This window comes from Rousettus aegyptiacus, unplaced genomic scaffold, assembly GCF_014176215.1.
Source record: "Rousettus aegyptiacus isolate mRouAeg1 unplaced genomic scaffold, mRouAeg1.p scaffold_m13_p_2, whole genome shotgun sequence".
Lineage (NCBI taxonomy): Eukaryota > Metazoa > Chordata > Mammalia > Chiroptera > Pteropodidae > Rousettus > Rousettus aegyptiacus.
This window is the reverse complement of record NW_023416295.1, coordinates 83,245,647-83,257,771: the sequence shown is the minus strand read 5'-3', so window position 1 is coordinate 83,257,771 and position 12,125 is coordinate 83,245,647. Positions and strand designations below refer to the sequence as shown.

The 12,125-nt window shown below is 33.5% G+C and overlaps 1 protein-coding gene across 5 annotated transcripts in view; it reads right to left on the bottom strand.

The window, feature by feature from the left end:
• PTPN4 (protein tyrosine phosphatase non-receptor type 4) overlaps positions 1–12,125 on the bottom strand; it is a 175,770-nt gene that overhangs the window by 104,612 nt on the left and 59,033 nt on the right. For 3 of the 5 annotated variants that reach the window (XM_016127566.2, XM_016127565.2, XM_016127568.2), the window contains 3 exons: positions 6,567–6,609; positions 6,390–6,489; positions 201–245 (listed from right to left, as the gene is read on the bottom strand). In XM_016127566.2, the coding sequence (XP_015983052.1) occupies positions 201–245; positions 6,390–6,489; positions 6,567–6,609 (188 nt within the window). The remainder of the gene's footprint in view (positions 1–200; positions 246–6,389; positions 6,490–6,566; positions 6,610–12,125) is intronic. The other 2 variants (XM_016127567.2, XM_016127569.2) reach the window with 1 other exon arrangement.

Genomic DNA, 12,125 nt, shown 5'->3' with positions numbered 1-12,125 from the left:
AATTTATATTATACTATTCACACTTGAAATTTCCATGTGACTTATACTTTAGCTATTAAGTAATTGAACTTATTTGACAAAAGGAATTCATGCTATATTTAACCATTTTTCAATAGATAATGTTTGCAATGATCATTAATTACTTTATATAGAGTTAAGAATATTTTTCAATCCATTACTAAAAATATAAAATAGCCCACCTTCCAGTAAGAATGTCTTGTTTAATTTGCAAAAAATACTGGTACCTTAAAAAAAAAAAAAGATAGTTAGCATTTACTGGAATTATAACATTTACAGTTTAAAAACTATATACTTACATTAACTAAAAAAACTGAAATACTTAAGTATTTGTTTCTTTAACATGTGTTAGCACATGAAAAGAAATTTTAAAATAAGCTTTCATAAATTCAAGAATCCAAGTCTTTACATTTCTTTGATAAAATTCTGTACTGCAAATATTTTATTTTCACTAAATAAAAAAACATTTTGTTTTTAAGAGTTACATGACTGAGGGCAAAAATTAAGGAGAAATACTCTAAGGATTGGCATATGCAGAAGGCGGAACTGGAAAGCAGAGCAAACTTGAGTCACAGACACAGGAAAGCTAAAAGTAGCAAAGAACTGACATAGGAAGCCAACTGCAAGGATAGGTCCTTCTGTTGTTTATCTTATCATTAGGGAGCAAGAAGCTGCTAACTGTAAAAAGCACCTTTCCTCTTCATTTAAGAAAGCTCTCTTTGATCAGAAAAAGTTTTTTTCCCCATTATTGCTCTACTATTAGAATTGCCAAGTACTCGATTTCCTTTAAAACTAACAAAAATATTAGCATCCTATAACAAGAATGCTGGGGTTGCTTACAAGATGGCATTGTCCTTCCATCCCTGCTAGTGGGTAAAGTCACTTTCTCATAGATGTATCAATGCTAGAGCAAAGCCACCTGGGCTGTGTAATGTTGGCAGAAGACCAAATTTTGTGGCTTTAAATGTTTAAACAGAGAATTCACAGATTTTTATTTCGCCTTGCTAAAAAAAGTATACAAATTCCAAGAATCAAAAATCATTCAAAATTTTAGTTGTTTGGTTGATTAAAGTCATTAAAAAGCTCCATGACAATTCGAATTACCAAAGAATGTAATTAACATCTTCAGAGAATGAGATATTCATTAGAAAATTAAAAAAAAAAAATGGATACAAATATCCTGGCTTCATATATTAATAAAGTACTATTTAAACAATCCAAAACAACATATTTCTACCCAGCCTATTTGGTTTCATTAATTAAAAGTTCTTGGTGGGAAACAATCTTATAGTTAGGACTGAAAGATTATGTATATCCTTGATAAAATATGTAAATCCTACATAAATATCTATGCTTGTTAAATTTTATTTACATACCAATCACTAAGGATTGATAGAGTGGAAACCATAATAAGCCAAACCTAAGCTTATTAGTTATAAGCTAACTGAACCTATGATCTTCGAGAAATGACTTAAAATTTGGCTGAGCCTTAGTTTCTACATTTGTTTAAAAGAAAAAAAAAAGAAAAAGAAAAAAGCGGTATCACTTGCTTAGTTTATGTATCCCAGGGGATCTAAATAGAAAGACAAAGCCTAATTTTTAAAAATAAGATCTTTAAAATAGATTAGTAATGACTGAGGTAAATACAGAAATGACCTATTTAAGCTGTAAAAATAATATAACTTTTCTAATCTAGGCAATAACTAATACCATGAACTAAATACCATTGTGTACAGTGTACACCTAGGCACTCAAAAAGGTACGAAAGGAATGTCATTTGTATTCTCTTGACCTCTGAGAAAGCTTCAGTTCTAATGATGCCAACACCTGCTAATACTAAATGATATTTAATCTGATGGAAGCACTATACATCCATTCTTTTTACCATTAACATGGTAAAATTGAATCTCAAGGTAAGGAGCTGCAGCCCATTTCCTGTTTTGTGGGTTTTAAACTAGTCCTTAAAATTAAGCAATTGTGGCTAAGGATGTCTTATTACCAGGCAGGACAATTGCATTAAGGCTACCCAAGCACTAAAGTTTTAAAGGAGTGCTTCCTAAACCTGGTGGCATATTAGAATCAGCTGAGAAGCCTGTACTGTCTCGGCATAGGTCACCACCTGAAATTTATTAAATCAGAGGTGTGGTCAAGGCACAAGCTCCCCTAAATGATTCTAATTGGTAATCAGGGTAGAGAATCATTAATGCACACACTATGATAATAAAAAAAAAAAAAACTAGCCACTTACCCCATTTTACCAAATAGCACCAGTTACAAGATTATAGGATATTCCATTGTAAAGGAGTTTTGAAATAAATACTTTTCTAGATTGATGGACTGAACACATCAATTCCTCAATTACCAAACTTGATTTTACTTTCTTCTATATCAGGAAGATATTCTGGCTTAATTATTAGTGAGACAGTTATTCCTTGATTATGTTTTTAATATAGGCTATAAAAGAATAAACACATTCAAGCTCCATTAAGAAATTCAAGGAGTTTTTTGAGTGAAGTAAATTATGAATATGGCTATAACTGGCAATGTTTTATTTGTTTATGCTAACAAACTTTTCATAAACATTAAATACATTAGAAATCCAATTTAAAATTACTGATCTTTTAATAACAAATATTTCTTATATATTTAAAATTCAGATTACTAAAACATATATTATAGAATACTTCATTACTGATTTCAAGTTATATGCACCAGGAAATAATAAAATGCATTTACAAATACTTTATAATTCACAATTTTCATTAATTCAGAGTAGTTTCCTTGAAGTTCATCCAAAATTAAGTAATTTTTACTATATTAAGTATCTTGTTATTTTAATTAACAACAAAACCTAAGAGCTGCAATATTAAACTAAAGGGTATTTATATAATACAACTTTGCTATTTAAGATAAATTAGCTGGGATACCATTAATTTTTTTATTTTAAAAAAAATTTATTTAGTTTCAAGTATATAGTACATTGGTTAGACATCTATATAGTTAGTGAAATGATCCCAATTGTTCCCTCCTTCCCCTGACCTCAGCTCCACCTAGCCAATGTATTAATGCTAATTGCATTCCCTATGTTGTGCTACGTGACCATCCATCAGCTACTAATTTGTACTTCTTTACCCCTTCACCCCATTCTCCCAGCCACCATATCCTACTTTGTTCTTTTTTATTCCTTAGATTCTGCATATAAGTGAAATTATATAGTGTTTATCTTTCTCTGACTTAAATACCTTCTAGGTTCATCAAGGCAATATTTTTTAATTCTCTTCCTGTTCACATGTAGGGGTCTTGTTTTCTTATCCTTTCAGCCACTCTATCTTTTGGTTGGAGTTCTTAATTCCTTTCTGTTTAAGGTACTTATTGATAGGAACGTAGTTGTTACCATTCTTTATTCCTGTTTTTGATACCTATTTTTTTCTTCTTAAAGAAGCCCCTCCAACATTTCCTATAATTCTGGCCTGGTGGTAATGAATTCTGTTAGCTTATTTTTGTCTGGGAAGCTCTTTATCTGTCCTTCGATTCTAAATGATAGCTTTGCTAGGTAAATCATTCTTGGTTGTATATCCTAGGTCTTCATCCTGTTGAATATTTTTTACCAAGCTCTTCTGTTCTGCATAGTTTTTTTTGAGAAATCAGCTGCCAGTCTTATGGGTGTTCCCCTATAAGTAACTGTTTTTCTCTTGCTGCTTTTAATATTCTTTCTTTGTATTTAAGCTTTAGCATTTTAATTACGATGTGTCTTGGTGTGGGCCTTCCCCCCCCCCTTTAATTCCACTCCCTACCCCGTTCCATCCCTGACCTACGGATGTTGCCATCTCCCCTTAAGAACGGGATCTCTGAAGGCAGAGTGTCTCCTCCCACATTCTCGCAGCATGCATCCAGGGCCTGGCGCCCCCCAGGGTATGGTCTGGGGCTTCACTTGGGGCACAACCCAGGACCTTGTGTGTGTAAAGCAGACGTGCTAACCACTACACTATGGAGCCACCTCTTGGTGTGGGCCTCTTTGGATCCCTGATTTTTGGGATTCTCTGAGCTTCCTGGGGTTTTATGTCCATTTCCTTCACCAGATTAGGGAAGTTTTCCATCATTATTTCTTCAAACAACTGTTCAACACCTAGATTTTCTTCAGTTACGCCATTCAGATAAATATTTGGAGCCTTAATAGTGTCCCATATGCTCCTTAAGTTATTTTTATAGTCTTGGCATCTTATCTCTTGCCATTCTGATTGAGTGTCCTGATTGGCTTTCATGTCCTCTAAATAGGTCATTTGATCCTTTTCTTTATTCATTTTGTTTATTCCATTTAATATCCTTCTCATCTCAGATAATGTGTTCTTCATTTCAAACTGGTTCCCTTTTATAATTTCTATTTCCATTTTTATGTTTATCTGTTAAAGGTCTCACTGAATTTATCTACACATGCCAAAAGCTCATTGAACATTTTTATAACCAGTGTTTTGAACTCTGCACCTGTTAGATTACTTGACTCCATTATATCTGAATCTCTGTTCTATTCTCTCATACAGTTTCTGCTTTTTTGTCTTCCCGTTTTGGCTGCCTTTCTGAGTCTGTTTCTATGTACTAAGCAAAGCTCCTAAATCTCTCAGTCTTATTAGTGTGGATTTGTGAAGTAAGTGTCCAGTGACACAGTCCTGAGAGTTGTTCAGCTACAGTCCAAATTTAGCCCAAGCCTCTACCTCTTTGGGACCATCTGTTAAGATTCAGCAAATAATCCACAGATGCTGTGCTCACAGTTGCCTCAAAAGGCCACACCAGAAACTGAAGCCAGCTGCCTCCAGCAGTGTGAGTCTCAGCAAGGAACACCTACCTGACTTGCTGAGGTATACCTGGATGTGGCTTGGGTGGGGCCCGAACTGGAGTAGGCAGGGTTTCAAGGAATCCTCTGGGCAGAGCGACATCTGTTATCTAGTTTGATGATGTCAGAGCTATGGTGGGTCTGTGTCAGGTGCATTGGTAGCGGGGAGGGTTCAACAGAGAACAATGGATACCACCGGCACTTCTGTACAGAGCGAGTCTCTCCTTGGCCCTCACATGGACAATGTCTCCCTGTAAGTCCCTGGTGCCCCTGGCGTGCAGCTGAATGGGTGCTGGTGCTCAGAGCAAGCAGGTCCATCACCGCGAAAATCCACTTGCAGATGTGGCTCCTGTAAGAGATGTCTGCCTCTGCTGCAGCCTCCATTTTTACTCAGCCGCTTGGGATCAGGTGGCCTCGCATCCTCATCCTGTCCTACCTTCTGCCATTGAAAGGTGATTTCTTGGATTTCTCCTTAGTTGTATGGCTTATTCTTCTATATCCCAGGTGATTTTTCCTTGTTGCTGCTCCTTGTTTCTTTCACAACTTTAATTTGTTCGCCAGAAGGATGAACATAGCCTCTATCATTTCTGCCATTTTTTTCCCCAGCCATCAATACTATTAATTTCAAAATTTAAGACTGCCTGTATTACTGAGTTCTCCTGTTGTGAAAAAGGTAACATCCTGCTCCCCAACAAACACATTGAAAATGACTCTTAAGGATTTTTCTTAACTGGTCTACTTGAAAACTCTACTTCACGAACACCCGAAAATTGGCAGGAACAGCTAAATATCTTTAATTTATTCATCTGTTTCTCCACTTCACCACAGTATTCTAAACGATAATAGTGCATTAACATCTAACAGCCTATCTACACATTTTTAGGAACAGATTTTTAATTTGGCAATATCTTTAAGAGTAATTCTGAATATAGTCATTGACTTTTAAGAAAAGTATAATCTGCTAATTTTTTATTGTCTTTCTCTTAATGATTTCTGTCAAGCAACACACAAGGTTATCATTCAGGTTATTTTAATAATGACAGTTACCACACTATAATTATTTCTCACCTTAAAAAGTTCACTTAACATTCATACACTATTAAAATGTTCATTATCTACACAGTATTTGCAATTTGTGGTTGGGAATCCACATATGTGGAAGGCCGACTTATATGTAAATTCTGATTGCATAGGTGGTCAGTGTCCCTAAACCTTATGTTGTTCAAGGGTCAATTATATATAAAGTTTACTTTTACAAAAGAAAGAAAAAGCAGGCACAATTTTCACATGTAGAAAATTTTAATATTTATATATCTCAGGAGGCTGCTTGTAGGTCGATGGGGTGGCCCTGGGTTCTAATCTCCTAAAGCCCTCTTGGTCATCCCAGAAGGGAGGAAACTTACCTTGAAACATCTGTAACTCATTCGGTGTGCTGGCTGATAAACTCAAAATTGTGGCATGATAATCTATTTTTGCTTAATTAATTTCAAAATTTCATAACAATTTTGATAATATTTTCAAGAAAAATATGCTCCATACCCACCTTGTATATTCTTCTTGCAATTTGTTGGGATCACTTACAAAAAATTTGACTCTAAAGTTCAAACTGTAAGGCGATCCTCCTAGAATTAATAAAAACAGTTCTAATTAATCAGATTATATTAACCCTTTATCTTTATAAAGTATACTTGAAAAATATCAAATAAATATGTATGCTTACTCTTAAGCTGCTTCCTTATTGGTTTGTTAGCATCCAGCCACCTCTGAAAAATAAATAAGACTGATTTCATTTTTCCTTGAGGAACTAATACATCAATTCATGCAAATCTGTCCCATTTGAAGATTAATGCTAAAAACTGCATATATGAAAAGGCCTAAGTAGGAAAAAATCTACAGACATTCACATCAAACAAAATTACACTGGAAAGTACTAAATGTATTTGTGGTAGCTTTAAGATTTTAATTTCCCATCAAATTAAACAGTAGGCCAAAACATCTATTCCTGAAGTAAAAATGCTTACTAATCAATCACAACAATCTGAAGTGATCTATGTTAATACAACTATATTATGAAACAGTCTGGCAAGTTTTAAAAATGCTCTCATTCAGACAAAATTTAACTACATTCCATGAAAATCTACTCTTAAGAAAAATTTTGTAACTTCTACCTTATTCCTTAAAAAATAAACCACGGACACACCCCCAAAGAAAACCACACTAATTTTCTAAGAGATAATGTTTAGTTTGGGAAAAAACTGCTTCTTGTGTATGAGGATTGTAAATAGTCTCAACACTTATGAATCCTAGTTAAGCTCTATTTTAGAAAAACTGTAACTGAACTCAGAAAATATTTCAACTGCTAACATATTTCAATTAAAATATTAAAGAACCGCAAATTAGGTAATAGATGTGGCAGTATTTTCAAAGCACTACACAAATACAAGCTTATGTACCATTATTTATAAACCTATTTCCCATGCTTGATTCCATAAAGAACACATAGATTTTAATAAGAAATGGCGGTGACTAATCCACGAGTCTCTTCTTTCCATTATCCTAACATCCAACACATCAAATTCAGCTGATTCGACCTTCAAACTGTACCTAGAGTTTAACAACTCTCCATCTACTCTGCTACTATCTTTATTTCTTATATAGCTCTGCCACGGCCTCTTAATTGCTACCCCTGCTTCTTTTTTTCAAAGCAAATAAATTTGTTTGTTTTTATTTCAGGTTCACTGTTTCCCTTATATTTTATCAGTTAGAATAAACAGTCAAAACGTGTCAAGAAATAACAAATCAAGTCATTCATCAGAAAATAAAATTTGTTGGTTTTTCCACGTGATTAAATATTTATTATAGGTATACTAACTAAAATGAAAAAAATAATAATTGTATATTCCAAATTTCCCAAGTTTCTTCACTTCACATTTTAATTATTTTAAATTTATACAATCACTATATAAAGTAATGAAGTATATGATTCGGGATATATTTCTTTATGATGGTTTGAAAATTTGTGGTAGTTGGTTTTCAATTACTAAACATCTATGAAGATTTCATCTGTGATAACCAGTTAATTAGAAAAAAATATGCAAAGTAGTACTATGATGGAAATATCAAAATATTTTATAGGGAGAAAACAATGTCTTAAGAGTGGAATATATTTCATTTAATTAGAATATACATTCCCTTATAATCCAGCTAATATACTTTTCAGTTAGCAGCGAATTCAAGCCATGTATTATTAATGATCTCTCAGATCACTCTTAAGTATATAATCTGGGTTACATTAAATAACTTTATTTAGGTAACTGCTTTTAACATTTTGTAGACTCAAGTACTTAAAATTTTCAGTTACTGATTTTCAAATCTTTGTAGGTGTAAGCCTCTCAGAAGAGCAAGCATAATCGGGTTTCCTGCCCAGTTGGTCTTTTCCTTTGATAACCACCCATGTTACTCTGACAGCCTGTCAATTAGCATTTAATAAGAACCTGCTGTGGGGCTGAGGCCTCTTATGGGGCCTAGAAGCAAACAAAAGCTTACAATCAAGTTGGTGGTTTTCATGAGCATAAATCAGCATAGGTTTGTTTAATTTTCTTGTTTATTAACAGCAATGACAAAAATGTTTTTCTAGAGGTGGCACTGGCATTGACACTTCCCTTCAGCCGATAGAAAAAAAATAGCTCCCATTAACTAATAAAAAAAATAATGATGAAGTTTATATAGAATCCCAGTAGGACAGTCTCCAGAAGTCTGCATAACCATAGATCAGATCAGATTTATAATAATAAGCACTGGAATGTTTCTTAATTAGCCACACATTAAGCTAAAATGTGTTCGAATTCTTCATGTTTTAAGAGTAAAATGTCAGGACATACTTGTGATTTCCTCTAACAAGTAAGACAGGAGGGAAGTTTTGTGTGAGGATTTCCAACCAAGCCATGTACCACCAATATGATATATATCCTTTTCCTGCCACCAGAAGGCTCAGGACTATGAGATTAGCAGTTCTTGAATGCCCCTGTAAGAGTTCAGTCAAACTTGGCAGTAACTCTTTTCTTGACTGCTTCCAGTTCTGCCTCTATCCCTGTTTCTTACCACCACTTCATCCTCCATCTAAAAGTCAGAGTACTCTTAAAAAATGTCTCTTCTTTGCTTAATATCTCTTGACAATTTCTCAACACAAGGTTCAAAGTGCTTAGCATGATCTCTTTATATCTCTTACTCGATTTACTAAGCTCCAGCCATAATGGTCCCCTTTCTGTTACTCAAAAGATGCCATCCTAGAGTCTTCAATTTCAAGCTTCCTTATGCATAGAATGTCCTTCTCCAGGTTTCCCATGGCTGAGTCCTTTCATTATTACTTGTGCCACCTCCTCAGAAAGGTCTTCACTGACTACTCAGTTAAAAGTATGTCACAAAGCTTCTATTTACTTAGTTATTTTCTAGAAACAGACAAGGAACATTGAATTCTTTCATAACATTTTTTTTCACTGTAATATGTTTGGCTTACCTTTTTATTGCCTATCTCCTTCATTATATTATGAACTCTATGAGGTGAGGGATAAAATTTCATTCATTCAAAGGTGAACAGTCAGAACCTAGCACAGGACTTGGCATATAATATCAATTTAAAATATTTGGTGAAGGATTGACTAAACCTGTTGAATGACTCAACAGTTGGCAGGGGTGGGGAAGTGGAGTGTGTGCCAATAATCAGCTAGTTTCGCTCCTACTTAATATATTTGTTTCCCCTATATATTCACATGTTACCTATCTTTCCACCCTTCTATTAAGCTAGTGATTTTGTTCTTCAGTATTTATAAGAAAAAGTTGTAAATTACTTTCATTTTAATACTTGTCTAAAATCAAAATTTGGGATCAGTTAATCTATACAAAGCGTGGCTCCTTAATTCAATTCCCCTTAAAAATATTCTGATATCAGAGACAGAAACACATTTACATACACAAATAGATTGTTAAGCTGACATGGCATAGAAGGAATACAATGATAAACACTGGGAAATTCAAAAGACTTTACGATCTTGGCTTAAGCTGAGAAGATGGAGCAATGCTATAATGAGCACTACTAGACAGTAAAGATAGTGTTCATAGTAAAAACACATTGTTGAAAGAAAAACAAAGTAGGGAAAAAAATAACCCATAAAGAAGTTCTACAAATCAATTAGAAAAAGACCAACACTAATAGAAAAACAGGCAAAGAATAAGATAGAAAGTTCACAGAAAAGGAAATATTTTTTGATTGCAAGTAGCTGAAACCTTAAGTATATGAAAATATATATAATGTTGATCATATTTAGAGAAATATAAAAGTAATCTACTTTAGGATATCATTTTTTAATAACACTGGCAAATATTAAAACTTTTAATGATATATCACAATGGCAAGAATGTGAATAAAAAAGGCATATAATAACTTATGAGAATATAAACTGTACTGTTTCAATGTAGGACAATCTGGCAATATTTATTAAAATACAAAATGCATATGACCATAGATCTAGCATTAGTCTTATACAGAATTTTATTGAGATATATTTCACACAATATAAAATCCATTATTTTAAAATGCACACTTCAGTGTACTACTTTATTAACTAAGTTGTACAATCAGCAACACTAAATGATGTCAGAATATTAGCATCACTCCCCCAAAAAATCATGTTTCTATTAGTAGCCAATCCCAATGCTCCACTACCCACAGCTCTTACCAACTACTCATCTACTTACTGTCTTTATGAATTTGCATACTTTGGACATTTAATATGAATGTAATCATACAATAGGTGGTCTTTTGTATCTAGCTTCTATCTCTTAGTCCAGTAGACCTGCTGATCCATGGGGATACATTCTAAGACCCCCACTGGATGCCTGAAAACTGGAGATAGTACAAAACTCTATATGTATTATGTCCTTTCCTATGTATACATACCTATGATAAAGTTCAATTTATAAATAAGGTACAATAAGAGATTAAAAACAACACTAATAGAACAATTATAACAATATACTGTAATGAAAGTTAGTGAAGTTGGTCTCTCAAAATATTTTGTTACACTATACTCGCCTTTCTTGTGATTATGTGAGCTGATACAATCAATGCCTGTGTGATGAGTTAAAGTGAGGTGAATGATACAGGCATTGTGATGTAGTGTTAAGCTACTACTGACCTAATGATATGTCAGAAGGAGGATCATCTGCTTCAGGTCATCCTGGATCACAAGCTACGAGCAACTACTAAGTGACTAACAAGTGGGTAATGTATACAAGTATAAATATGCTGGACAAAAGGATGACTAACATGCAAGGTTGGGAAGGCATGAGATTTCATTACACAACTCAAAATGGTGTGCAACTTTAAGTTATGAATTTTTTATTTCTGTGATTTTCCACATGATATTTTTTGATCACAAGTAACAGAAACCGTGGAAAGCAAAACCACAGATAAGGGGGCACTGCTGTACAATGTTTTTAAGGTTCATCCATGTTGTAGTATACAACAATACTTCATTCCGTTTTATAACTGACATTTGGGTTTCTATCTTTTGGGTATTATGAATAATACTGCTGTGAACACTTGTATACAAGTTTTTCTGTAAATAAATGCTTCAATTCTCTCAGGTATTTGTGTAGGAGTAGTATTGTTTGGTCATATGGTAACACTATATATAATTTTTAAAGGAACTGCCAAATTCATTTTCATAGTGGCTGCAACTTTTTACATTCCCACTATGTATGAAGGTTCTTATTTCTTTGCATTTTCATCAATACTTGTTAACTGTCTTTTTAATTATAGCCCTCCTACCAGGTGTGAAGTAATATGTTGTTCCATTTTATTCCTGAATAATATTCTATTTTATAGATACATCACTTTTAGTTCATTCATTCATTAGTTGATGAACATCTGAGTTATTTCTTTGTACTTTAACTTATGAATAATGCTGCTATGAATATCTGAGTACTAACTTTTGTGGACACGTTTTTAATTCTATTGCTTACAGTAACTTTTCTGTTACAGCTTAGAAACAAGTATTGTAAGCCCTCTAATTTTGTTCTTATACAAATGAACATTGAGAGTATATCACTACCTATATTTAGTAACATACCATAATTTGCTGTGCTAAAATTTCTTATACCAATTGAATTACTATGGTATAGCTGAGATAAGATTGTTTGCAATGCAATACATGTAAGTTTAAAATGTGATATTTTATTAGAAATGATTAATATCTAGTAAGTATTTAATAGCTCATAG